The sequence below is a fragment of the Dermacentor silvarum genome, chromosome 7 (genome assembly GCF_013339745.2).
Source record: "Dermacentor silvarum isolate Dsil-2018 chromosome 7, BIME_Dsil_1.4, whole genome shotgun sequence".
Lineage (NCBI taxonomy): Eukaryota > Metazoa > Arthropoda > Arachnida > Ixodida > Ixodidae > Dermacentor > Dermacentor silvarum.
Genome location: NC_051160.1, coordinates 179,109,795 through 179,133,887, shown reverse-complemented (window position 1 = coordinate 179,133,887; position 24,093 = coordinate 179,109,795). Strand labels below are relative to the sequence as shown.

Sequence of the window (24,093 nt, the reverse complement as noted above, 5' to 3'; positions counted from 1 at the left end):
TGCACCCTCACGACTCTCGGATGGACCTGCTCCGAAGCCTAGCCAGTGGATCGCTCCAGGCTATCGAAACCCGGCCGAGTGGCGAACTGCAGATGATTGACCGATCTGCTTTGCTTACCGTCAAATCGGTCACATTGCCCGCCATTGCCGCAGGCGAGTTGGATCCTCACTTCCACGACCACCCGATGGCTATTACCGTTCCGGACTGAGCCCACGGTGTTTCCAGCCTCCATTTGACCAGAAACCACCTAACGCCGACGCTACTGTTACATGTGTAGTGAAGAAGAGGAAGAAGTGCTCTTGCGTCTGTCGCTGTGTCCACCATCAGCGTTCGTGGACTGCCTCGATTGCGTGGGACGTCTAATAAATCGTCATATCACATTTGGTGGAGGTGCATGGAACAGTTCCGCACCGTCATTCCGCCATCACCAGTCCCGTTCGCCACCAGCTCGTCGCATCCCTATCGCCTCAGGCTCATCGCCCGCCGTCCCCCATGAACCTCCGACGCTCTTCCCCGGAAAACTAACTGCTGCAGCTCCCGGAGGTGATGCTGCACTGCCGACTCGACCAACAAATCCTCTGCTGACTTTACCGACCCGACAAAACCCGATTGATGTTATAGTCGATGGCATAAACATTCCGGCGTTGGTCGACAATGGTGCGCAACTTTCTGTGATGAGTGCCCGATTGCACCGCCGTCTGAACAAAATCCTCACACCTGCTGCATCACGAAGCCTGCGTGTCGCCGATGGAGGAACGCCCACCGTACTCGGAATGTGCACTGCTCATGTCAGCATCGCAGGGCACCTTACCACTGTTTTGTTTGCTGTTTTGGAACGATACCCTCACGATATTATACTAGGATTGGACTTCTTATCATCTCATGCCGCCCTCTTTGACTGCGCGTCCAGTGTGATTCAGCTTCAACTGCCCCAGAGCTTCGACATCCCACAAGAAACCCAACGTGCTTATGTTCCCTCGAGGACATCCGCCTACTATCGCAATCCACCCAGTACGTTAGTCTGACCTCATTTCCACCTGTTCCTGATGGCGTCTATGTGGTGAGTCCACATGCTCACGTAATGCTTGAAAGGACCATCGCCGTGCCGCACACCCTACTCACTGTTGCAGACAACCGAACCACACTCCCTCTCCTCAACTTTAACTACTGTGCGCAGGTGCTCCCGAGAGGCATGTCACTGGCCGATTTCTCGCCTATTGGTGATTGCGAGATCTCCGTATTGGAAACAGAAGGTCCACCATCCTCCGTAGGCAATTTCGATCAGTCCAACCCTGCAGTGGAAGAACTAAGCAAGATGATCGCAACTGACCTTCTCCCTACGCAGGCTACCGAGATATGCCACGTCTTGGAGGCTTATCGCGACATTTTTTATTTTGATGGTCGTCCTTTAGGCCAGACGTCAGTGGTCACTCACCGCATACATACCAGAGACGCCAATCCCATACACCGACGGCCGTACCATGTGTCACATGCCGAACGTCAAGTTATACAGCACGAAGTGGACAAAATTCTGACTATTCATTTTTATTTATTCACGTTGCCTCACAGGCTCCACATCGGAGCATTGTGTGAGGGGGGGGGGATTACATAGATAGGGGTAATGTCAGGAGCATGAGTAATATGACTATGCAAAAACAATGCTTATTGACTGTTAGTACCCATCACTGAAAAGTAAACACAACATTATACAATACTTAATAATGTGTTAGTATTTAGAAAAAATGGCCGTTACTTCGGCCCTAAAACTAGTTGGATCACGGATCTCCACGATGTGCTCCAGAAGACCATTCAAGTGAATGATAGCCTGCGGCAAAGCCGATGAAATAAATGCAACGGTTCTACCAGAAATGCGTTGGAAGCTTAGAGGGTTGTTTAAACGACGTGAAGTGCGGTAAGGTTGTGCAAGAGGCAGCGTTGAATGATTGACGCTATGGACTATCTTGTGGAATAGACAGATTAGGGCGATTATTCTCCTTGATTGCAATGTAGAAAGTGAGAGCGATGATTTAATGCTTGTTATGCTTGAGTGACGGTTGTAGTTCCTGGAAATGAAACGTGCGGCACGATTTTGAACCAATGCGAGGGAATTAAATAAGCCTGATGAGGTGACCAAATGGGTGATGCGTACTCGAGTTGCAGGCGAACAAATGTTTGATAGGCGAGCTTACGCGTAGTGGCAGGAGTTCCATGGAGATTACGTTTTAGATATCCTAATGTGCGCGATGCTTTGGCTGTTACTTTCTGTATGTGGGTGGACCAGCAGAGGTTACTCGTGAAATGAACGCCTAGGTATTTATATGAAAGCGTACGGGACACTAAGGTATTATTCAGTAAGTAATTGGAAGAAGAGATTGATTTTTTCCGGCTGAATGTCATGAGCTTGCATTTTTCGGTGTTATGTGACATTTGCCATGATTTTCACCAAGCGGTTATGTGATCGAGGTCACTTTGAAGTGCTAGGTGATCTGAAGATGAACAAATTTTGCGATAAATAATGCAGTCATCTGCGAACAAACCAATGGTTGATGTAATGTTAGAGGGCAAGTCATTAATGTAAATGAGGAACAGCAACGGGCCCAGGACGCTACCTTGAGGTACACCAGATAGTACCTCGCTAAATTGAGATGAGTGATCGTTAACAACTGTGAATTGTTTGCGAGATGACAGGAAGTTCCTTATCCATGAGGTTGTTGGTGAGTCTAGGTTAAGGGAAGTGATTTTAGCTATTAAGCGTGAATGCGCGACATGGTCAAATGCTTTTGAGAAGTCTAAGAATATGCAGTCTGTTTGAAAGTTCTCATCCATATTGTGTTGCAGTTCGTTAGTAAATTCTAGCAGTTGAGTGTCACACGAGAAGCCTTTCCTGAACTTATGCTGGTTAGTAAAAAAGAAATTATTACTGTCGAGATGCTGCGCAACGCCTGATACGATTATGTGTTCGAGGATCTTGCGTGAAACTGATGTCAATGAAATGGGGCGATAATTACACGCTTTTGTTTTATCACCTGATTTGAAAATGGAGATAATCTTGCCAATTTTCCAGTCATTTGGAATTTCTCCAGTTGTTAGGGATTGACGAAAGATGTAAAAGAGAATATTGCTTGAATGTATGACAGTGTTTTTGAGTATTTTTGTATTAATATCATCGACACCGGCGGAAGTTGATATCTTGAGGCTGTTTATCAGTGATGCAATGCCGGCGACACTAATTTCTATGGGGCTCATGTATTGGTCTACATCAGCTAATGGTGGAATATTGGAATGGTCTTCCTGCGTGAACACTGAAGCAAAATAGTTAATGAATACAGTAGGACATTCTTCTTGATTAATGGGAGCACCAGTGTCATTTAACAAGGAAATAAGTTTAGCGGGTGATGAATACAGTAGGACATTCTTCTTGATTAATGGGAGCACCAGTGTCATTTAACAAGGAAATAAGTTTAGCGGGTGATATCGTTTTACAGAATTTTTTGGGGTTGTGCGTCATAAGCGATTGAAGGTCGTGGGAATAATATTTAAACTTGGCTTTACGGATGGCACTGCAATATTCTTTATTGGTGATTGTATGTTTCTGCCATGAAGCCGGTGTGCCCAGGCGCTTAGCTGCTTTGAAAAGTCGCTTTTTCTTGTTTTTTAGTGCACGCAGCATCCGATTAAACCATGGTTTAGACGCGTTCATGCGAAAGGAGCGTAATGGTATATGAGAGTGGGTTAATTCCAGTAAACTATGTTTAAACAAAAGCCAGTTGTCATTGACAGAATGCTGAAAAAACTTCGGAAGGTATGTGTCACAAAAACTTTGCAAGCCGAGATTAATAGCATTGTAGTCAGCACGGTTATAATCAAAAATACGTTTAGGTATTAGCACACGTGTGCATGAAGAAATGGAAATCATGAAATTCAGCAGCATATGATCACTAAATCCCTGAGAACAAGAAATAGCGCTAAAACTGTCAGGGAATGACGTGAGGACGAGGTCGAGCGTGTTGTTGCCTCGGGTAGGCTGATTAACTAGTTGGACCAATGAGAAATCGAAAGTTAATTGAATAAAATTAGTGCCGTCACGCGTTCATGAACTTAAGCTAGGCCAATCAATTTCGGGATAACTGAAGTCGCCAAGTAGGCAAATACTTGATTTTGGAAATTTAACTTTTATTTCAGCAAGGTTATCATGCAAATCGGAGACAAAAGATTGGGGACTGTCTGGTGGTCTGTAACAGACTCCTCAAATATGTTTAGTAGATGGCGAAGTGATGCAAACCCACAAAATCTCTAATTGGCTGGGAAGAATAACGGGAAAGGACGTTATATGCTGTTTTACTGCAATCAGCACCCAACCTCCCCTTTTGTCGTTCCTATCATTTCGGTAGATATTGAAGTTATTGAAATCTGGCAGGACTTCATCGTTCCTAATCTTTTGGTGCAGCCACGTCTCGGTTAGTACTAAAATGTCACATTCACAGTTGTCCAGATATGAACAAAGTTCGATGCGTTTAGGAAGGATGCTGCGGATGTTAGTGAAGCATAAATATAGCTGGCAGTGTTTAGTGTTATTACGATAAGGCAAACATTTGTTTTTGATGACACGTGTCGCCGAGCTACACCTTTCCTCTGCTGAAACTAGTGTTACGATGTCGTTAGCGGCATCGTATACGTAAACACTGTCATTTATTCTTAGCTTATCAACATTAAGCTTGAACGGAACCTTCTTTGGTTTAGTAAATTCCAGCAACTTCTTTCTAGCCAGTCGTGTCTGCAATGAAAAATATTCGCGCACCGCAAAGTTGGTTCCTTTGAGCTTGGGACTGTTTCCAATTATCTGTTGCTTATCTTTAAAGAACGTGAAAGGCGTCATTGAACATTCGTCTAGTCCGTGTGCTTCCCCAGTTGTCCTTGTTAAGAAGAAGGATGGCAGCTGGCGCTTTTGCGTCGATTACCAACATCTGAATAAGATCACGCGCAAAGACCCACTGCCACGTACTGATGACGCCTTGTGCTGTCTGCATGGAGCCCAGTACTTCTCGTCCATAGACCTTCACTCTGGGTATTGGCAGGTCGCTGTAGATGGCATGGACCGCGAAAAGACCGCTTTTGTAACGCTGAATGGGCTTTATCAATTCAAGGTTATGCCATTTGGCCTTTGCAATGCCCTGGCAACCTTCGAGCGAATGATGGACTCTTTACTTCGTGGCTATAAATGGTCCACTTGTCTATGTTATTTAGATGACACGTGATAGTTTTTTCGCCCACATTTGCGAGTCACCTTACGCGTCTGTCGGCCATTCTTGGTGTTTTCCGATGTGCCGACCTGCAACTCAACTTGTCGAAGTGCCACTTTGGACGTCGCCAGATTACTGTTCTCAGCCACCTTGTCAGTGGCACAGGAATTCAGCCCGACCCCAACAAGATTCGCGCCGTCCACAACTTTCCCGTACCGTCATCCACAGCAGCTGTCAGAAGCTTTGTTGGCCTATGCTCATATTGCCGCCGCTTCATCAAGAACTTTGCCGACACCGCTCGCCCGCTCACTGACCTAATCAAGAAAGATGCTTCCTTCTCATGGGGACCTGCACAAGCCAAAGCCTTTGCCGCCCTTGTCCGCTTGCTAATGGCTCAACCATTGCTGGATCCACCATTGCTGGCTCACTAGGACCCTTCCGCTGCTACTGAACTTCACACAGACGCCAGCGGCCATGGCATAGGAGCTGTTCTCATTCAGCAGCAGAAGAATGCACAGCGAGTCATTGCATACGCAAGCCGCCTTCTCTCGACCACAGAGCGTAAGTTTTCTATCACGGAACACGAGTGCGGGGCGTTGGTTTGGGCAGTGGCCAAATTCCGCTCTTACTTATTTGGCCGCCCATTTTTCGTTATCACTGATCACTATGCTCTCTACTGGCTCTCATCGCTGAAAGATCCAACTGGACGACTGGGTCAATGGGCGCTACGGCTACAAGAATACACTTTTACTGTTCTGTACAAATCTGGCCATTTACACAAGGACACCGACTGTCTCTCCCGTCACCCGGTCGACAGTCCAGACCATGATGCCCACGACACGGATACTTGCGTCCTAGCCATTTCAAACTTGCATGACATTCGCAATGAACAATGCCGTGATGAATCTCTACCTCTTCTCATCGAATGGGTAGCTTCTGTGCATCCCAAACCCGCTATCAGTGCATTCGTCCTCCGCGACGGCATTCTGTACTGCCGCAATTTTCGCCCTGAAGGCCCGGAACTTTTTTGCTTGTTCTACCTCGACATCTTCGGGCAGAAGTTCTTGCGCAGCTACATGACGCGCCCACCGCCAGCCACCTCGGTGTCTCCCGTACCTACGACCGCGTACGACACGGTCTGCCCCGTGGCAATATATATATATACACACACACACACACACACACACCAAGGGAATGTTTCTCTGAATGATCTATTTGTTCTAATTCATACAGAAAGAACAGACGAATACACGGAACATTTATTTTCTTCCAATGTTCCACTCACGGAAATCTCTCTCTCCATCTCTCAATCTATACATATATATACATATATATATAATATATAGAAAGAGAGGAGAGAGTTTGCCCCCACCCCCACCCCGCACTCAAAAAATAGTTGGTATGCCACTGCTATCCCATGACCTTTCCGGGGCAATCGCTCTACAATTTGAGCTAACCAGGAGGCTTGCAAGTTGCGGCACCAAGCCCAATTAGCCAACAACTGCAGGGACCTTTGCCGAACTGATTTGCCATACTCTCTTGTGACCGTGAAGCACGTGTCGCAGAGTCCTTTATGTCATGGTGAGCACAGCGCAAGACAAATGCCAGCCAAAATTTGTCGGTATTTGAAAACAATGAAAAAAAAAACATGAGACAAAGACAAACGCACAATTTCAGACTTCGAAAGTTTTGCACTTGTCAGTGTCTCTAGCTTTTTATGCTTGTCTGTTTATTGTGCAGTATCTTTTTTCTAAGCATTATAAACCAACTACAAGTTTTATTCAACTGAAGCCTGCATGGCTCCACTAAAATGTGATGCCACGAGGAAAGTGTGGTGCACATTGAAATACTACAATAATTAACTTTGGAACTTCTAACCACGTGGTTGTGCGATTTGTTGCCTTCATCACTGCCTCCAAAAATTTGTTACCCGAGAAGAGTATTTATTGACTGCCCTTGGGTTGTTGTGCACTATTGAAATGTGTGCACTAGTGAAATGTGTGCACTAGTGAAATTGTGCAGTAGTGAAATGAGCATAGATGTGGCCAAACAGTGTAGCAGTGGCATCCAGCATAAGGTGTTGATTATAACAGAAATTTGTGTCCGCTGTGGGGGTTCGTTCTGTGTGAGGCTAAGGCTGAAGGCAAGCTCCGGATCTAACCACACACAGTCGTTTCGACGTACCCCACCTGTAGCGTGTGCGATCACAGCTACGTAGGGTTCGGGCGAATAAGGCAACGAGCGAGACAGTTCAACAACATATATTGCTGTTGCTGTGAGCAATAAGGCACGCTTGCAGAGGGAAGTCCACTCTGTAATAAGGAATAAATAGGCTTGCCTCGTTGCGTGTGGAAGTCACGCAAGCGAGGTCACTCACGGGTTGCAGTGGGTATATCCGTGGGGGCAGGTCAGGTGTAGCGAGGTCAGAGAGGCCCGGGGGTCTCTCGGTTGCGCTCTCTTATACCTTTTTACCTTTTCACGAGGGGAATGTTCTCCTCCGTCGGATACCTTCCCTCTTCCCGCGCGAGTACGCGAGTCGTGAGAGGCGAGCGAGAACCGGGAGAGTACAAAGTGCCGCTCTCTCATGTCCACCCGGCTCCCGCTGCACCCACTACGTGCGCATGCGACGACGAGCGTACATGGGAGAAAATGTTTGCCCGGCTCCCGCCGCGTGCGCTACATGCTCATGCGACGACGAGCGTACGCGGAAGAAGATGGCGGCGTGTGCTCCCCACATCGCATATGTTATATGTTGCTGTGGTTCCATTGCCTGCATACAAATTCTGGTGGTCAAGGGTGTCTCATGTGAGCGAATATTAATTATAACTGAAATCATTATGCTAAATTGGCAATTAGATAGACTTACTCATAATCCATAGAGCAGATGTTTCATTGGAATGGGTGCCAACAGAAAGGAAGCACATTTGTGAGTGGCAGAGGTGGTGTGATGAGGTCAGGAAATTTGCTGGCATAGGATGGCTGAGGCAAAACAAGGCAGTTGCTGGGAGAATGGGTTGTTGATGCGTCGGGAAACTAAATTGCACGGTTGCATTTTCAGACATGTTCTTTTTTCCTTGACTGCTTGTTGCACCCTTCTTTGGAGCGTGGCGGTGAAGCCAGCTTGGACGAGGTGCCTTGGACATCGCACATGCTCGACACCATCCTCCAGTCGCCTTTGCAGTGGGGTGAGTTGTGTCGTACATTGCCTTTGATCCGAGGCACTGTGAAGCATGGCAGTTGTCGATTATAAGGCGAGGGTGCAGTTGAAAAGCCCAAGAAAAAGAACTTGAGTATGCACACTAATGCAAGGCCATGTAGAGTAGCTACGATGGATTATTTAGATTCGACGGGGATTGCCCAAAATACCAAATAATCAGAAGTCCCCATAGTAATCAAAATAATCGGTGAGGGTCATAGCAAATTTCACCTGCAGATGTGACTTCATGGCAGCACAAATTTTGCCTTGTGGTTTGGCGTTACAGCAGCATACGTGGTGCTGCCATAAATCACAGCGCTTCACACGTCAGTGCTTTGTCCATCACCTTTCTCTGATTTATTTACATGATTTATCCCCTGGACTCTCCCCTAAACAGCCGCTTTTTAGCAGATGAATGCGTTCTGTACCTTGAAATAAAATTCGAGAAAGACCAGGAAATTCTCAACAGGCATTTGGCAGCGGTGGTTGACTGGTGTTTTACTTAGGATATGCATCTCAATATTGCTAAATGCACCCACATGACTATGACATGAAAGAAGCAGCATTTGCATTGCAAATACATGATAAATAACGGCTCCATTGTATCAGTCAGTGATTTCAAGTACTTAGGCATCCACATCAGTTCAAACTTAAGTTGGGGCGCTCATGTGGGCCACACAGTGTCGGCTGCATCAAAAAAAAAACTGTGGCTGTTGAAACACCCATTGAAGCACGCCATGAGTAAAACAAAATTAGTTGCCTACACAAGTATCACACGACCGGTACTTGAATATGCCAATGCCGTGTGAAACCCGCACACAGAGAAGGATACTAGTCGCATAGAAAAGGTGCAAAACAAGGCACTTCAATTATCTACAGTGCTTATGGCTGAAACATATCCATGACCAGCTTGCGCACGAAATCCGGACTGCCCCTACTTGAATCGCACCGCAAAATTCACTGACTACAGGTGCTCTTCAATATCGTCACCGGCCGAACAAAACGACTGCCATTCGTATATGCAGCTTAATACCACCCGACAAACTCGAGGTAGACACTAGAAAGCATTATTAATGCCCCACACGAAAACCATGCCTATATCTACTCTTTCATTCCTAGAACGATATCGGAATGGAACTCATTGCCACGCAAGGTGACACAAATGATGTCACCCGCATTCTTTTTATCAGCCGTGTCCAATATTTAGTAAGGTTCCTTGCTGATCATTTGATACGAAATAAGAAAAAAAATGTGGAAAATAAAGAGAGGAAAGAAAAAAAGGGGGGGGAGGGATTTTCTTTTTATTATTTTCATCCACTTCTGTTTGTTCCCACTATGTGCGGTGACTTAGTGTCCTTTTTGTTTGCTTTTTTATTGATAATACATTCGGTGCCTGTGTTGCTTCCATGTTCCAACGATTTTTTGTTACCCTTGTATTTGTTATCATATTTCTTCCTGTACCACTCCTGCCTTGGTTGCCAAAAGGTCTCTGGCAGTATTGAATAAATAAATAACAAATAAATTTCCTCTTCCTTTCCATACTGTTAAATTTCTCACTGTAGTTTCAAGCATAACTCACACCCCACCATCACTGTTAAATTATTCAGATTCTCAGTGTGGATTATACATGCAAAAATACGGCACCACCCTGCCTGCCAAGGCTTATCACTTGCTACAATTTGCACCATTAAAAATATTGTTGTAAATATGGTGCTGGGGCCGCGATATTGAAATAGTAACTGAATCTATCAGCCTCTCATATAATGGGGGTGACGTTGAGGCTAGGGATTTTAGGAAAAAAACTCGCGAGGAGTTCATAACTCAAAGAACCGTTTTATTTACAAATACTGCAAGCCATAACTCTGGCCCAAGCAGGAGGGGGACAATATACAACATAAGAACAGGTTTGTCTACAATGTGGGGATGCGCGACTCTCACGCGTCCCCTGATGTTGTTTTCCCCTCATAGCTCGCGTCTCCTGTAATCCGGCTTCTCCGCGTGGCTAAGCGCCGGCGGTGGTCGTAGTGGTTGCGGCACATTGCGAGAGATGGCGCGAGTGTCGCGATGCTAACGCCACCGAACGGCGGGGTGACTTGGAAGAAAAAGGTCGAAGGCGCTTCCTCTTTGGTGAAGCTTATAGCGCGTGAAAAGACAAGGATGAAGGGAGAGGTAACACACACAGGCGCTGTGTGTGTCACCTGTCACCTGTGTGTGTCACCTGTGTGTGTTAGTGCCTGTGTGTGTCACCTCTCCCTTTGTCCTTGTCTTTTCATGCGCTATAAGCCTCACGATGTCATACCAACAAGCCCAAATCAGTGCATTACAGCTTTCTCTTTGGCTTGGGATCAGCGACCAACACGCACGAACGCTTCGTGCGTGCGTCGGCCCGCTTCGCGGGACCGTCTCGCGAGACAGAGCAGGACACCGGTATGGACGAACACGGATCGTTACAACGCGCCATCGTTCGTGTGACCGCACACGTGAACAACTAGGCGATGGTGTCATGCATAGCATGGGGCAAACATATTCACTCGCTATCCGGTCGCGGTGAGTCGGACTTCCTTGATTTGTCACACGCCCATGTGAATGTTCTATTGGTAGTAATTCGGCTAGCGTGTATTAGTGTATGAAAGGTGCAATAAAGGCCCTTTTGATTGTTTGCACTAGTGTGTTGTCGTTCCTTTGTCCCAAGAGCACGTGGGAGACCCCACATCTGGCTGCCCATTGTGGACCTCTTGGGGCATCGGACGATAATTTTAACAGTTTTGCTCGGTTCGAGACAACCTTTGTTTCAACCGAAGCGTAGTCCTAATGTGGATTTTGATCGCTAGTGTCGGCGGCGTGCTTGCTTGAGTGAGGCGACGGTTGCTGTAGCGTGTTTGAACTTTACAACATGCTAAGCCTTTTCGCGAGTGTTTCGAAGTACACTCGTCGGTACGAGAGCCACGTGGTCTGCATCCTGGCAAAGCGAGGCCTAGCGCCCGCGAAGCATTGGCAAGCCTGAAGCGTGTGAGTACGGAAGCCTCGTGGGTGGGCCAAATTTCCTGTGTAAATAGCTTCGTCTATCACTATGACTTTGGATGTCGCGGCTCTGGGAGCCGGGTGGCCGCGGGCCACGAGTGCCGCTATGGGCTGACTGGTATTGCGGCCTGGCACCGGGCGCTCCGACACCGTCTGGGACGGTGGGCGCCATCAACTCGGATGCTGTGCACACCAAGCGGGGTAGGACCACCTCACAGAGCCAATGTCTCCTTGTGGCTGCCTGTTCTTGTTCCCATTTTGGGGGTTGATTTTTTTTTTTGGTGCCAGTTGTTGTCAAGGTAGCGACGCATTAGGCCTAAGGCTTTACGAAGCCACCAGTCGCACGTGGAGGGACACAACCTGGTGGACCGTGATGTTGAGGTGTCACACTTTGCTTCCCTCATTAGTTCGCCTCGCACGAATTGAAATTACTCGTTCGACTCAAGAAAGCAAGCTTTGTTCGCTGTGAACTTAGCATCTGAAATGCCGGCCGAAATTTTGCTAGCCGAATTGAACATCGTACCACGTGGGCAATGCGCATGCAGAATTTCTCTCCCTTGCACTACTTTAGTGTTTGTCGAGTGCGTTGAGTGTACGCAGCATGAGCGGAGTCAACCCTGGTTGGCTTTCACCTGCACATCGTCTGCGCTGCAGCACAGACGATGTGCAGCTTTAGGGGACGGGTACAAGAGGGAGAAGGTTGTTCCTTTTCGGGTTGGGGTCGGTGAGCGATGCGGACGTCCCGCGCGTGCGCCGGTCCACGCTTCGCGAAACCGTTTCGCATGGCTCGGAGCAGGGCATCGGTACGGACGAACACGGATCGTTCGAACATGCCACCTTTCACATGAACGACTAGGCGATGGTGTCATAGCATACTATGACCTAGCATACTATATACCTTTTATACTTTCCAAAAATGAATCTTATTCCTTTCCTTTGAATTCTTTCCAATTTTGCTATATTTTTTTTAGTGTGAGGATCCCAAATGACTGCCGTGTATTCAACCTAACGCAACCATTATAAGCCAGCAATTTTGTACTTATAGGAGCATTTCTTAGTTTCCTCTTCACAGTCCAAAGTTGTCTGAGCACAGATGCACAGAAGCTTGAAATGTGACTAGACCATGTAAGTTTATCAGTTAGAATGACACCCAGATATTTGTAGTTGTTAAATTGACAGACTGAATTATTACAAAGGCCATATGAAAATGTAGTAGGCAACTTCTTTTTTTTTATACGTAAGAGTACTGTTTTCTCCATGTTTACTAGCTGCATGCCCCACTCCTGGCACCATTCATCTATTGACTGCCAAGTCTTCTGAAGCAAAAATTGGTCGATTCTAGACGATATTTGTTTAAAACTACACAATCGTTCGCACACAAGCTGGCACCCACTTCTTTTAGAATTACTTGAACTAAATCATCAATATAAATTAAAAACAACAGTGGCCCCAACACACTGCCCTGCGGAACACCAGATGTAACTCACAACACATCGGAGAAGCATCCACGCACATCACCAAACTGAGTTCTGTTATGCAGATATGCTTTAATCCAATGAACTATTCCAGATGGGAGTCCTAGACATTCCAATTTAAACAAAAACCTAGCATGGGACACTGGGTCAAATGCCTTGCAGAAGTCCAAAAATAATACATTGATTTGACTAGACACTTCAAGGACATGAGAGAACTCGTTAACAGTTGACACAAGTTGCGTGACAGTCGACATATTCTTTCTAAAACCATGCTGGTATGACGACAACACATTTTCTTGCATCAAAAACTTACAAATGTAGTTGGCAACTATGTGTTCTAATAACTTGTAACAAGTGCTGGTAATCAAAATAGGACGGTAATTTTTTATCAACAAGAGATCGCCTTTTTTGAAAATCGGGACAATGCGTGCCTTACCCCAGTCAAGAGCTATGACGCTAGCATTAAGTGATAATTGAAATATGTGGGTAAGGAAGCCAGATATTTGTTCAGTGTAATGCCTTAGAACGCATTAGGAATTTCATCGGGTCCAGAAGATTTCTTAGGGTTAATATTGAGCAACATTGTAAGCACTCCTGCACGTGATATAGTTACATTCTGCGGCAAAGGAGACCCTGAATTAATCGTGTATTCATCACATTCCGAGAAAACGCTCTGAAAGTATTTATTAAAATGATTGGCAATCTCTATGGCATTAGTCACAGGAATGGTATCCACAGTTATCTTTGATATTTCGTTTTGCCACTGCCTAAATAACGCCATAATTTGATGGGGTCTGACCTAATATATTCTTCTAGGTTTTCTTGAAAGAACCTGTGTCTGGCTTTGTTAATTTTTGTAACCAATTTTTGCTTTAATTCGACAAACTGGGGCGTTGAAGATTTGTGCTGTTTGCGCAGTCTCTTAATTTTGCGCTTAGAATGTATAATGTCACAATTAATCCAAGGATTAGATCGGTGTTTGTAGATTTTCCTAAGTGGAACAAAAGTTTTGACACAGTATTCAATAGCACCGCGAAAAAGTTCCCATAATGATTCGACATTGGTATTTGCGATGGCAAGATGTGTCTCCAAGTAGTCAATTACAGCAACGTCATCTGCCCGATGGAAGTCTCTAATGAGAATTGGCAACGACTCTTGCCTTCTATCATTACTATCATTTTGATTCCAAGTGAAGTAAATTAATTTATGATCTGAAATTCCGTATTCTGTTTGAACCAACCCTTTATTAAACTTTTCGGAAACAAATAAAAGGTCTAAAATAGAATTTTCACAAGTAGGTTCTTTCACAACTTGTTCAAGACCGAGAGCAAACATTAGATCCAATATTATGTCACATGAAGTAGAACATCCATAACAGAGGTTATTCCAATCGATTGCCGGTAAATTGAAGTCACTTGTTATTATTACATTTTTATCACGGACGCGTAGAAGGTGATTAGCGCCTGTCCTGTGTCTGACCCTCCTTTTGTGCCTTGTCTCTTGTTTGCGCTCTAACAAGTTTATCAAGTATGCACCAACTAGGCCCACAGAAAGTTCTTCTAATACAAATAAAAAAGAATGGATTCTTTGGCGTCAGGAGGGCGATAAAAAGCACAAAGATAAAACGCTGCCCCCCTAACAGACACTTTCAATAATAGATATTCAAGCTATTCAATCCGCTCAGCAAAAGATACATCAACACCATTCCTTGTGACGACTGCTACACCACCGCCGCGAGAAGCACGATCACACCGTACAGTTGATAGCATGGCGGCACAATTTTGGCATAAATGGCATTGTGCAACCATGTCTCAGTAATAACGCACACGTGCGGATCATACAGTAACAAAATATTTTCAAGTTGGCCAGTTTTACTTGCAATGCTTCTCGCATTCAATGAAAGCAAGCGCAGTTGGTGGGTACCTCACAGCTAGCTCACCCTCATTTCATCGCGCTTTTCCGACGTCTGTTTGTGAGAGTTAGAACCGTCATCCCAGCAGTAAAACCGGTTATGAATTCGCAATTTATCGTGAACAAGCGATACCTTCTTACCATGCTCTTTGTCTTGTTTTGCGCTTGCCCACAGCAGCTTGTGTTTCCTCAATGTATCTGCGCAGTAGTCATTTTGAACATATATGCGTGTGTCTTTTAGTTTAGCTGAGCGGCAGAGCACCGCTTGTTTCTCTCTATAATCTTGAAAATACAGGATAATCAGTCAGTTGGCTGATGGCTTTCCCAATCTGTGAATTCTTGCCACTGAAGAGCACATGACTTGAAGTTTCTCCTGAAACACTTCCTTAATAACCATGTTACACAGTGCAGATTCAGACTCATTGGGCATGTCCGGTATCCCAAAAGCAACAAGATTTGAGCAACGGCTGTGATCTTCTAAATCAACCAGCTTGCTGTATTGAGACTGAAGTGTTTATAGTTGTATGTAAAGTTTCAATTGACCCTGTTTGAGCTTGCAAGTGCTTGGCATTGATTTCAAGGTTATTCAAATGTGAAGCAAAGTTATTAATCGCTGATTCAGTCGATTCAAGACGTTTTTATTCCTACAAGTTCAGTACAAATTTCGGCTTGCCCCTGCAAAATGCTCTCGAACATCTCTTTAACATCAGGTCCAGGATTCTCTTCAACATTCCCACAGAGCAACATTTTACAAACAAAAAGACACTCATATGCAATATTCAAACAGGTGCGTGGGCATGGCACAACCAAAAGTACAATTTCATCGCCACTCCTAATATTGAACAGAGAAGAACTGACCTGTGTTAAGAAAAATTTGTCGCAGTTTCACGCGAAAGGCAAGGCACCAATTGCGATAGCAAATTAGTAGAGAGCTATACGGAGTAAGGATAGTAGTTTTATCAGCTGTATTAACTTGGACATGCAGCAGCACCAGCAACACGCAGAACTGTTGCCAGCGCCGTCGGCGTTTTGCCCACGTTCGCACCGAATGCGCGCGGCGTTTTTATATAAATACGTGTTTGGTGCCGCAGCTAAACGTCGCCTCCCCTCCCTCCCTCCCGTCCCCCCACAGTCTTTTGCGCGATGGAAAGAGTTGCGTTTGCTCTCTATATATGGAAAGGAGGAAAGAGACGCTTAATTCTGCAGCCCTTCAGGGAGCATGGCGCAGAACGCGCGTTTGCTCTCCGACGTGCGTTCGCTCCCCATGAAAGCGCGCGTCCCTCGCGCCCTTTCACTCGCACATACAGCGTCCGGAGCGCGGCGACGATTTCATCGCCGTTGACGTCATACGGAACCTCACGGCGACGACGACGGCAGAAGTCTGCTTTGGAGTGTCCATATAATTGCTATTGCAATAAAAAGAATTTCTTGATCAGCGGCATGGTTCCAGCCACTTCGCCGTGCCCACTGTCGGTGAACCGTTGTGGGCAGTCTTTTAAAGGGCGTTTGAATGGTGACGTTGCTGTCAGTCGCTGCTCCTGAATAGGCCTTTCCAGCATACAGATTAAGAGTGGTGAAGGCACGAGGGGCATGTCGATGTCATAGGCAAACGTAAACGTAAACGTCATAGGCAAACCTTGGGTAGCTGGACTGCTCGGCTCGTTCAGGACGAAAGTCCAGATTAGGCACAGGGACCGCCCGGCCCGCTCTTCCAGCTCACCCAGGAACACCGGCCTTGGGTAGATAGACTGCTCGGCTCATTCGGGACGAAAGCCCGGACTAGGCAGCTCAGGCTAGTGACATGGCTGCCCCTTCTGCACCGGGCACCGGCTCTTCCTCTTCCTCGTCCATCATGCACCACAACAGTCACGCACATTTGGCCGCACAATTCAAACATCGTCTAATCTCCTATCACACCCCATTGTTGCTGAATAGGATAATGTCATCTGCAACCCAAAGGTTATTGAGATATTCGCCGTTGATCCTCACTCCTAAGCCTTCCCAGTATAAGAGCTTGAATACTTCTAAGCATGCAGTGAATAGCATTGGAGAGATTGGGTCTCCTTGCCTGACCCCTTTCTTGATAGGTAACTTTCTACTTGTGGAGAACCAATGTAGCTGTGGAAGCTTTGTAGATATTTCCGAAGATATTCACGTATGCCTCCTGAACTCCTTGATTACGCAATGCCTCTATGACTGCTGGTATCTCTACTGAATCTTTTCATAATCTATGAAAGCCATATAGAAGAGGTTTATTGTACTCCTGATTGATGACATGGATGTGATCCATTGTAGAATATCCCTTCCTGAGCCAGCCTGTTTTGTTGGTTGATTGAAGTCAAGTGTTGCTCTGATTCTATTGGAAATTATCTTGGTGAATATTTTATACAATACTGAAAGCAAGCTAATGGGCATATAAATCTTCAGTTCTTTAACGTCTCTCTTCTTATGGATTAGTATAATGTTAAGCACGACGTCTCCTCCATCTTTTACTAAATAGACTGTTATTCCATCTTCTCCTGCCGCTCTTCCTCGGGTCATGTCTTGCAAGGCCCTTCTAACTTCATCGCTAGTTTTAGAAGGAGCCTCAGTATCCTGTTCATCACTACTTTGAACAAAGGTAGCGTGGCTGCTCTGGGTACTGTAAAGGTCGGTATAGAATTATTCCTCTGCTTTTACTATATCATTGAAATTGCTGATGATATTACCTTGCTTATCCTTCAGTGCATACATCTTGCCTTGTCCTACACCAAGTTTTCTTCTCACTGATTTAATGCTGCATCCATATTTTATGGCGTCCTCAATCTTCCCCTTGTTGTAATTTCGGATATCCCTGACTTTCTTTTTATTGATCAGTTTTGACAGTTCAGCGAATCCTATCTGATCTCTCGAGTTTGACACTTTCATGCTTTGTCGTTTCTTTATTAGGTCCTTTGTTACTTAGGAGAGCGTATACCTACTTGCTGCCTTGGTGCCTTTCCTCCCACTTTAATTTCTATGTGGAAGGTTGTACAAATTCAGTGACGGCAGCTTTTATTTTTTCCTGTATTGATAACTATTTTTTTTAAGAAGTATCTAAATGAGCGCTAACGCCGTACCATGACGACTCCGAATGTATCGCATGCGCTACAATTAGGTAAGCAACATTTGTCAAGCACGTGTCGCAAGATCTTGTTGCGAATGGTTGTAAATAACACGTTTACGATCGAATACCAACATCCGGCCTCCAGCAAGCCCTCAGCAACCTAAATAATCTGCACCATCCTGGCCATGTAAACTCGTGGCGCATATCAGCTATAACACACAGAGGCAGGCAGAGGGTACGAACGCACCATCCTAAGTGCCCTACAGCAAGTGCGTCTCAGAAACATAATGGCCATACGAACTAAACGAACGAGCAAGCGAACAAATAAATCAGCATGCAAACGACTAAACGAACGAGCAAATGAACCAATGACTCAACGAGCCAGTGAGCGCAACATTTTCTTTGCGAGTGCTCCACCACTGCATCTGAACCTTTACACACTTTAAAGCTCATGCGAATTAGCAGGTACATCTCAAACACCTATGATGCTGTCGTGCGGTGACAAATGCACCCCGTAACTCGGTTTTGGGAGAGCACGCACGCGTTTAATCGGTGCCGTTGTATCGCAAATCCAACGGGCTACCGCCAACGATGAACATGAACAAAAGAGGCAAAAAAAGCTATTTGCTCTAATGAAGGCCGGTAAGTAAACACAAAAGGAAGAGAGTTGCCTTCCTTAGATGAGTTTTGACGCTTGAGCCTCAAATTTCGTCAAAAGGACTGTACTGAATCCTAAAAGCTTTGTAATCACGTTTTCGCACGCAGCCTTGCGTGCCCACGAATTCAAGCCTGTTGGCGTACAAAACGATTAATCTTACCAAATACGACCACATAGTGCTTATATAAACAAAGTACACGTCGCGTAGGAATTGTGTTAAAGAGAGAGAGAGAAAACATTTGTTTAGACCATCAAGGTCATTGATCTTGAGGACGAATGGGTGGTGTACTCATTCCAGGACTCCACTGGCCATGGCTGCTCGACGTACTTGCTGAAAGAGAGCTTCTTGTCCCACCAGGGTATCGCTGGTCAGCTGTACCTCCCGCCGCTCAAATGACGTGTTAGGCGTCTTTAAATGTTGAGGTTTGCCTCCGCACCCTCACGAGATATGAAAGAGTGTAGGGCGTGTGTCGCCGCACGTACCAGGGGCAGATGCCGCGATATGTTTGTGGGTATATTTTGCTGTATCTGTTTAGGTTTGGGAATGTGTTTGTTTGGATAAGTCTGAGGGCTATTGCCTCTTCAGTGCTGAGCTTTTTGTGAGGGGGAGGATAAATCCTGCGGTTGAGTCGCTGGATCTCGAGTCGGTCGCAGTAATTTGATGGCAGGGGCACGAAGGCAAAGGTGTTAAAGCGTGCAGACAAATGGCAACATCATCAGTGAACTGTGCAATATTTACTACGTTATGGCCCGCAACAAATCATGCAAGATTGACACATACTATACTATGAGAGACTCGCGACTTACCTCGCGTATCCGTGTGGAGCACGTTGGTTTGAAGTTCTCCCTCCCAATTCGATGGATCCATGTCTGCTTAACCTGTCGCCCTTAATGGACGGTATTGAGAAGAGGACAGTATTACTGGACGGTATTTGCTGAAACTATTTTGACCTCCAAAGGCACAACAGGTAATGGTGATGGAAAATGCCTTGAAGCGACGTTGAGTTCAAGGCGTTCGCAAACCAAAACAACACGGAAGAGCAGCAGCGCCAACATGCGCTCCTCGCCAGTCAGTATAGACGCTTCTCGAGCGAAAATGGCAGTGGAGCGCGACTGTGAACTGGGGTAACTGTAAACAAATGAAGCCGGCGCGAGGGCCCACGTGATGCCATTAGGCCAACAGTGACACGGCGTCGGCCTCGTTCAGGGCGTGCGAGAAAGCAGCGGCATTCTTCAAAGCCTGTCACTACTTTGCAAAGTTTGAGGGGCTTTACATGGGTACAGTGCCCTAGAACATGGGTGCCTCAATGCCACGCTTCTCCGGCGGGAGGTGGCGCTAACCTCAAGGCACATGAGCCACGCGTTTGCTTGTTCCCTCTAACAGTGGACCCAACCCTGCATGAGCCACACGTTCGCTTGTTTCCTCTAACAGTGGACCCACCTGTACATCATACGCGTGCTAAACCACTCCTCATCGCGCCGTGCAAGATAGCAGCAGTGGAAAAGTACAGGGAAGAGGCAAAGAAGCTTCACTTTAAAATTAGATGGCCAGAAGATTGGTTGGGGTGACCATTGCATTCTTCCTATCAGAATACATATTTTGGGTCATGTGCAGAGAAAAATTTACTTCGCTATAAGCAATATCATGTCGGATTTCACATTGTCGATCACACGTAGCAAAATATTTAATGAAATAAAGTGTGGCCTCTCATATCTTAATATTTGATGTCCCCGCAAGCTCATATTGAGGTTCTACTGTATGGTGCTGCGGAGTCCTCATAACCTCTTGGTCTTCAGTTGATGTCACTCAATGTCATCTACTTGATTCCATGCAGTGAACTCGCTGTACGAGTCTATTATCAAATACTCTTTTTACATAATACATCTACTGCTAGGGCAGAGACTCTTAGTAGGTTACGTAATTAAATTTTATCTTTTGACAAAATGCTGCAAATGTATTGCTCCTCGTGTTGCACTGCTGCTTTGCAATTTACGTTAGTGTGGAAGCTTGGGCAAATCGTAAATCTTACATGCCAATGGATAGTGCAATAACTGCAAAGCACAAAAAGAACACACACCTGCAAAAAGTTGCATCATTGGCTATGGAGATCATATTGGAAAGATTTTAACTGTGCTAGAAACAGGGACAAAGGAGGACGAAAAAGACAACACGTGCACAGAGTCACAACTAACTTTTAATGGGTGAAAGATGACATATTGCCACACGTCTTCAAAAGGGGGCTGATGACATTTATTGAGAGCAGCTGGGCTCTGGAGAAAACGGCGGCGAGAGCGAACCATCGAGCGGGCGGTTAGCACGCGCACTTCTTTTTTCTTGCGCCTCTGCGCTTGCCCTATTCCCACTACTACAGGTGACAATATATACAGTGACGATAACAAAACAACATGGAGAGGCCATGGAGAGCAAGGAAACTGTCAGCTGCTACATTCCTTATTTTGCTAATGTGCTCCCGTCACCTATCACTCATGCATAACTACTGCCAATGATGCAACTTCAATAAAATTCGGCAGAGACACTTAAGACTGCTTATGTGTGGGAATGCAAAAGCATTGTAGTCGCTTTGGTGAAATGTTTTCGCTTAGGTATTCATCCGCATGTCATCGTGCACGTTGTAAACTTGCACGGCATTCCTTTTGAGACAGAATTTCGGTGACATACCTTATTTTGTACACTCATTATTTGGCGTCGAGAGTGTTGTTTCTTGTCACGTATGTGGCTCCTACCCATTATGGGGGATTGTCCAAGAAATGCATACGTTGATCGCAGCAGTGCCATTTCGTATTGAAGGATTGTTAGCACGTGATAGAAGAAGATGACGGTGACCCGCGCACCATCAAAGGTGTTGTGCAGTGCCGCCATTTCTTATTGAAGGATCGTTAGCGCGTGATAAAAGACGAGGACGGTGACCCGCACACTATCAAAAGGGTTGTGCAGTGGTGCCATTTCATATTGAAGGATCGTTAGCACGTGATAAAAGCCGATGACAGTCACCCGCACACCATCAAAAGTGTTCCGTGAGGTTTTGCTTATAAGGAAGACAGGATGCGGGGTTGCGTAAGACACCGAGAAATTTGACGTCAATTCGAGCATTTCTTGACGTGTTTTTACTATTAGCGCCCTCGGCTATTTTTGGTGCCATGTGTTGGTCACGTGGCCGCCGGATTTTCGCAAAATGGGGCATATAACGCTTTCGTACTAAAACTTATTCAGTTGGGGCTAGTTGTTACATAGTATCTTAAGGTGAAAAAATTCAACGCGAACACCCAGGACAATCACAAAGAAGAGATGGGTCAAGCACTGGCACTGACTGCTGCCTACTCAGAATATAAAGAAACAGCTGCGAAATGATGCACTTCGTTATGGCAGCTAAAAGTATAGCAACTTTTGGTGGTGTCATGAAACTATCATTATCAGTAGAAGAGCTTGAATACAGTGATTCCACTCCTGCGCCAAAGTGCGCCAAATGGGATTTACTGCGCCATCCTGATACAATCAACGAAAATTGCACCTAACTGCGCCAAACAGTCTCGGATTTGATGGCGTCTATCGCCGACAATTGCACCACCGGGGAATTAAAACGTGCAACGTGATGATAGGGCGAGCCTGAGTTGCAGCCTTAGTTGCAAACAGGAGACGAAACAGCACTAGTGCGAGCGTCCCGATTAAGCCACAGCACCACGCATGGTGCCTTTCGTGTGCGAGACTGAGTCGCCAGTTCCCCTTGCGCCGTTGGTGCCACAGCACAATGTCGCCCCCCCCTCCCTCCCCCCCACCCCCCCATGGCTTTTCGTGCGACAGTCGCGTTTGCTCTCCGTGAAAGTGCGCGTCCCTCACGCGCTTTCACTTGCACATTCAGCACACGGCGCGCGGCAACGATTTTATCGCCTTTGGACTTTATACGGAACCTCACTCGAGCGCTTTCACTCGCACATACAGCATACGGCGCACAGCGACGATTTTATCGCCCTTGGACTTTATACGGAACGTCACTCGTGTGCTTTCGCTCGCACATACAGCATACAGCGCGCGGCGACGATTTTATCGCCTTCGGACTTTATACGAAACCTCATGGCGACGACGACGACGATGGCAGAAATCCGCTTGAAGTGTCCATATAATTGCTATCGCAATAAAATCAGCTGCTCCCCAATTGTCAAATTTCCTGCTCCAAAGTGCTCCAAAATGAAATTTCTGATGCTCCAAAAATTGCTCCAAATCAGAAGTCTACAGTAGCATCACTGTCAGAATATCTTCTCATGCATTAAACAAAATGCCTTAGTAATCAGGCCTCAAAAGTTCCTGCGGGTGCTTTTTTTTTTTTTTTTTGCGAAGGGAAGTGCAGAAGTGGTACGGAAAGAAAGAGACAGGACAGGAAAGACACTTGTTTGTGTTCAACTAGCAATGCAAATGTGCCTCGTATGACGGTTTGGGTGGTTTAAGTACAGGTGTGAAAACTGGATAGAAATGTGCGGTTGAAGTTAGCGCTGTGTGTGTTGTGCCTCCTATATCCATGCTGTGCCTGCGCTAAAAAATTACATTTGGATGGTAAGACTCCTATAAATTTATCTTGCTGGGGCAGACTAAAGATTATTTTCTCAAAGCTTAAAGGCAAACGATTTAACATTGTCTCTGAATGAGTGGTGGAATTCAGTCGCAAGATGAAAGAAGGTGAGAGGAAACTTCTATTTTCATTAGCACAGGTAAGGCCTTGCTTATTCACATGTGATACATATGAATGTCATACATTATATATGCTGGAGTTAAGAAAACAGTTTAAGTGCAGTGGTGCGGTACAAGTGATTTGACATGTTTTGGGTTAGCTCCAGTGTTTTTATATAGTTGAGCACGAGAAAAAAGGTGGACAAAGCAGATGCACTGTTGTAACCACGGTACTGTGATTTCATGAAACTGAATTAATAGCATCATTTTGCTACCAACCTCCGTGGTGGCTCAGTCAGCTAAGGTCTTGAGCTGCTGAACACGAGATCGCAGGATCGAATCCCGGCTGCAGCGGCCACATTTGGATGGAGGCGAAATGCAAAAAGCGCCCGTGTGCTTGCGTTGTTGTGCACGTTAAAGAACCCCAGGTGGTCAAAATATAATCCGGAGCCCTCCACTACGGCGTGCCTCATATCAGAGCTGGTTTTGGCACGTAAAACCCCAGAAAGAAAAAGAAGAATTTTGCTACAGCCAACCATCTTTTCTGCACTTACAGAAAAATTTTTAAATATTTTTTGTGTTCCTTAGAAGTCCTAGATGCCGTCTGAACCTGTTGTACTTGCGTAGAGTTGTGCTTTGAAGCTATATGGTCAGGACCAACAAGGAAAGCGTGGGCATCTTTGGTTAAATAAAACAAATTACAGACAGTGTATGGGTCAGAAGCAAAGCCATCACAGTCTCTTGATTAATACATAGTTTTCTCCAGTTGAACTAGTTCAGAGCCCAAACAATTTATGAAATGTAATAATAAGCAGTAATACAATA

At 45.7% G+C, this 24,093-nt stretch overlaps 1 protein-coding gene across 1 annotated transcript in view; it reads left to right on the top strand.

The window, feature by feature from the left end:
• Positions 1–24,093, top strand: part of LOC119459367 (trafficking protein particle complex subunit 9-like) — a gene marked incomplete at its 5' end in the record, with an annotated part of 439,675 nt that overhangs the window by 357,873 nt on the left and 57,709 nt on the right. The window contains one exon of the mRNA XM_049671685.1: positions 8,333–8,426. Within this exon, the coding sequence (XP_049527642.1) occupies positions 8,333–8,426 (94 nt within the window). The remainder of the gene's footprint in view (positions 1–8,332; positions 8,427–24,093) is intronic.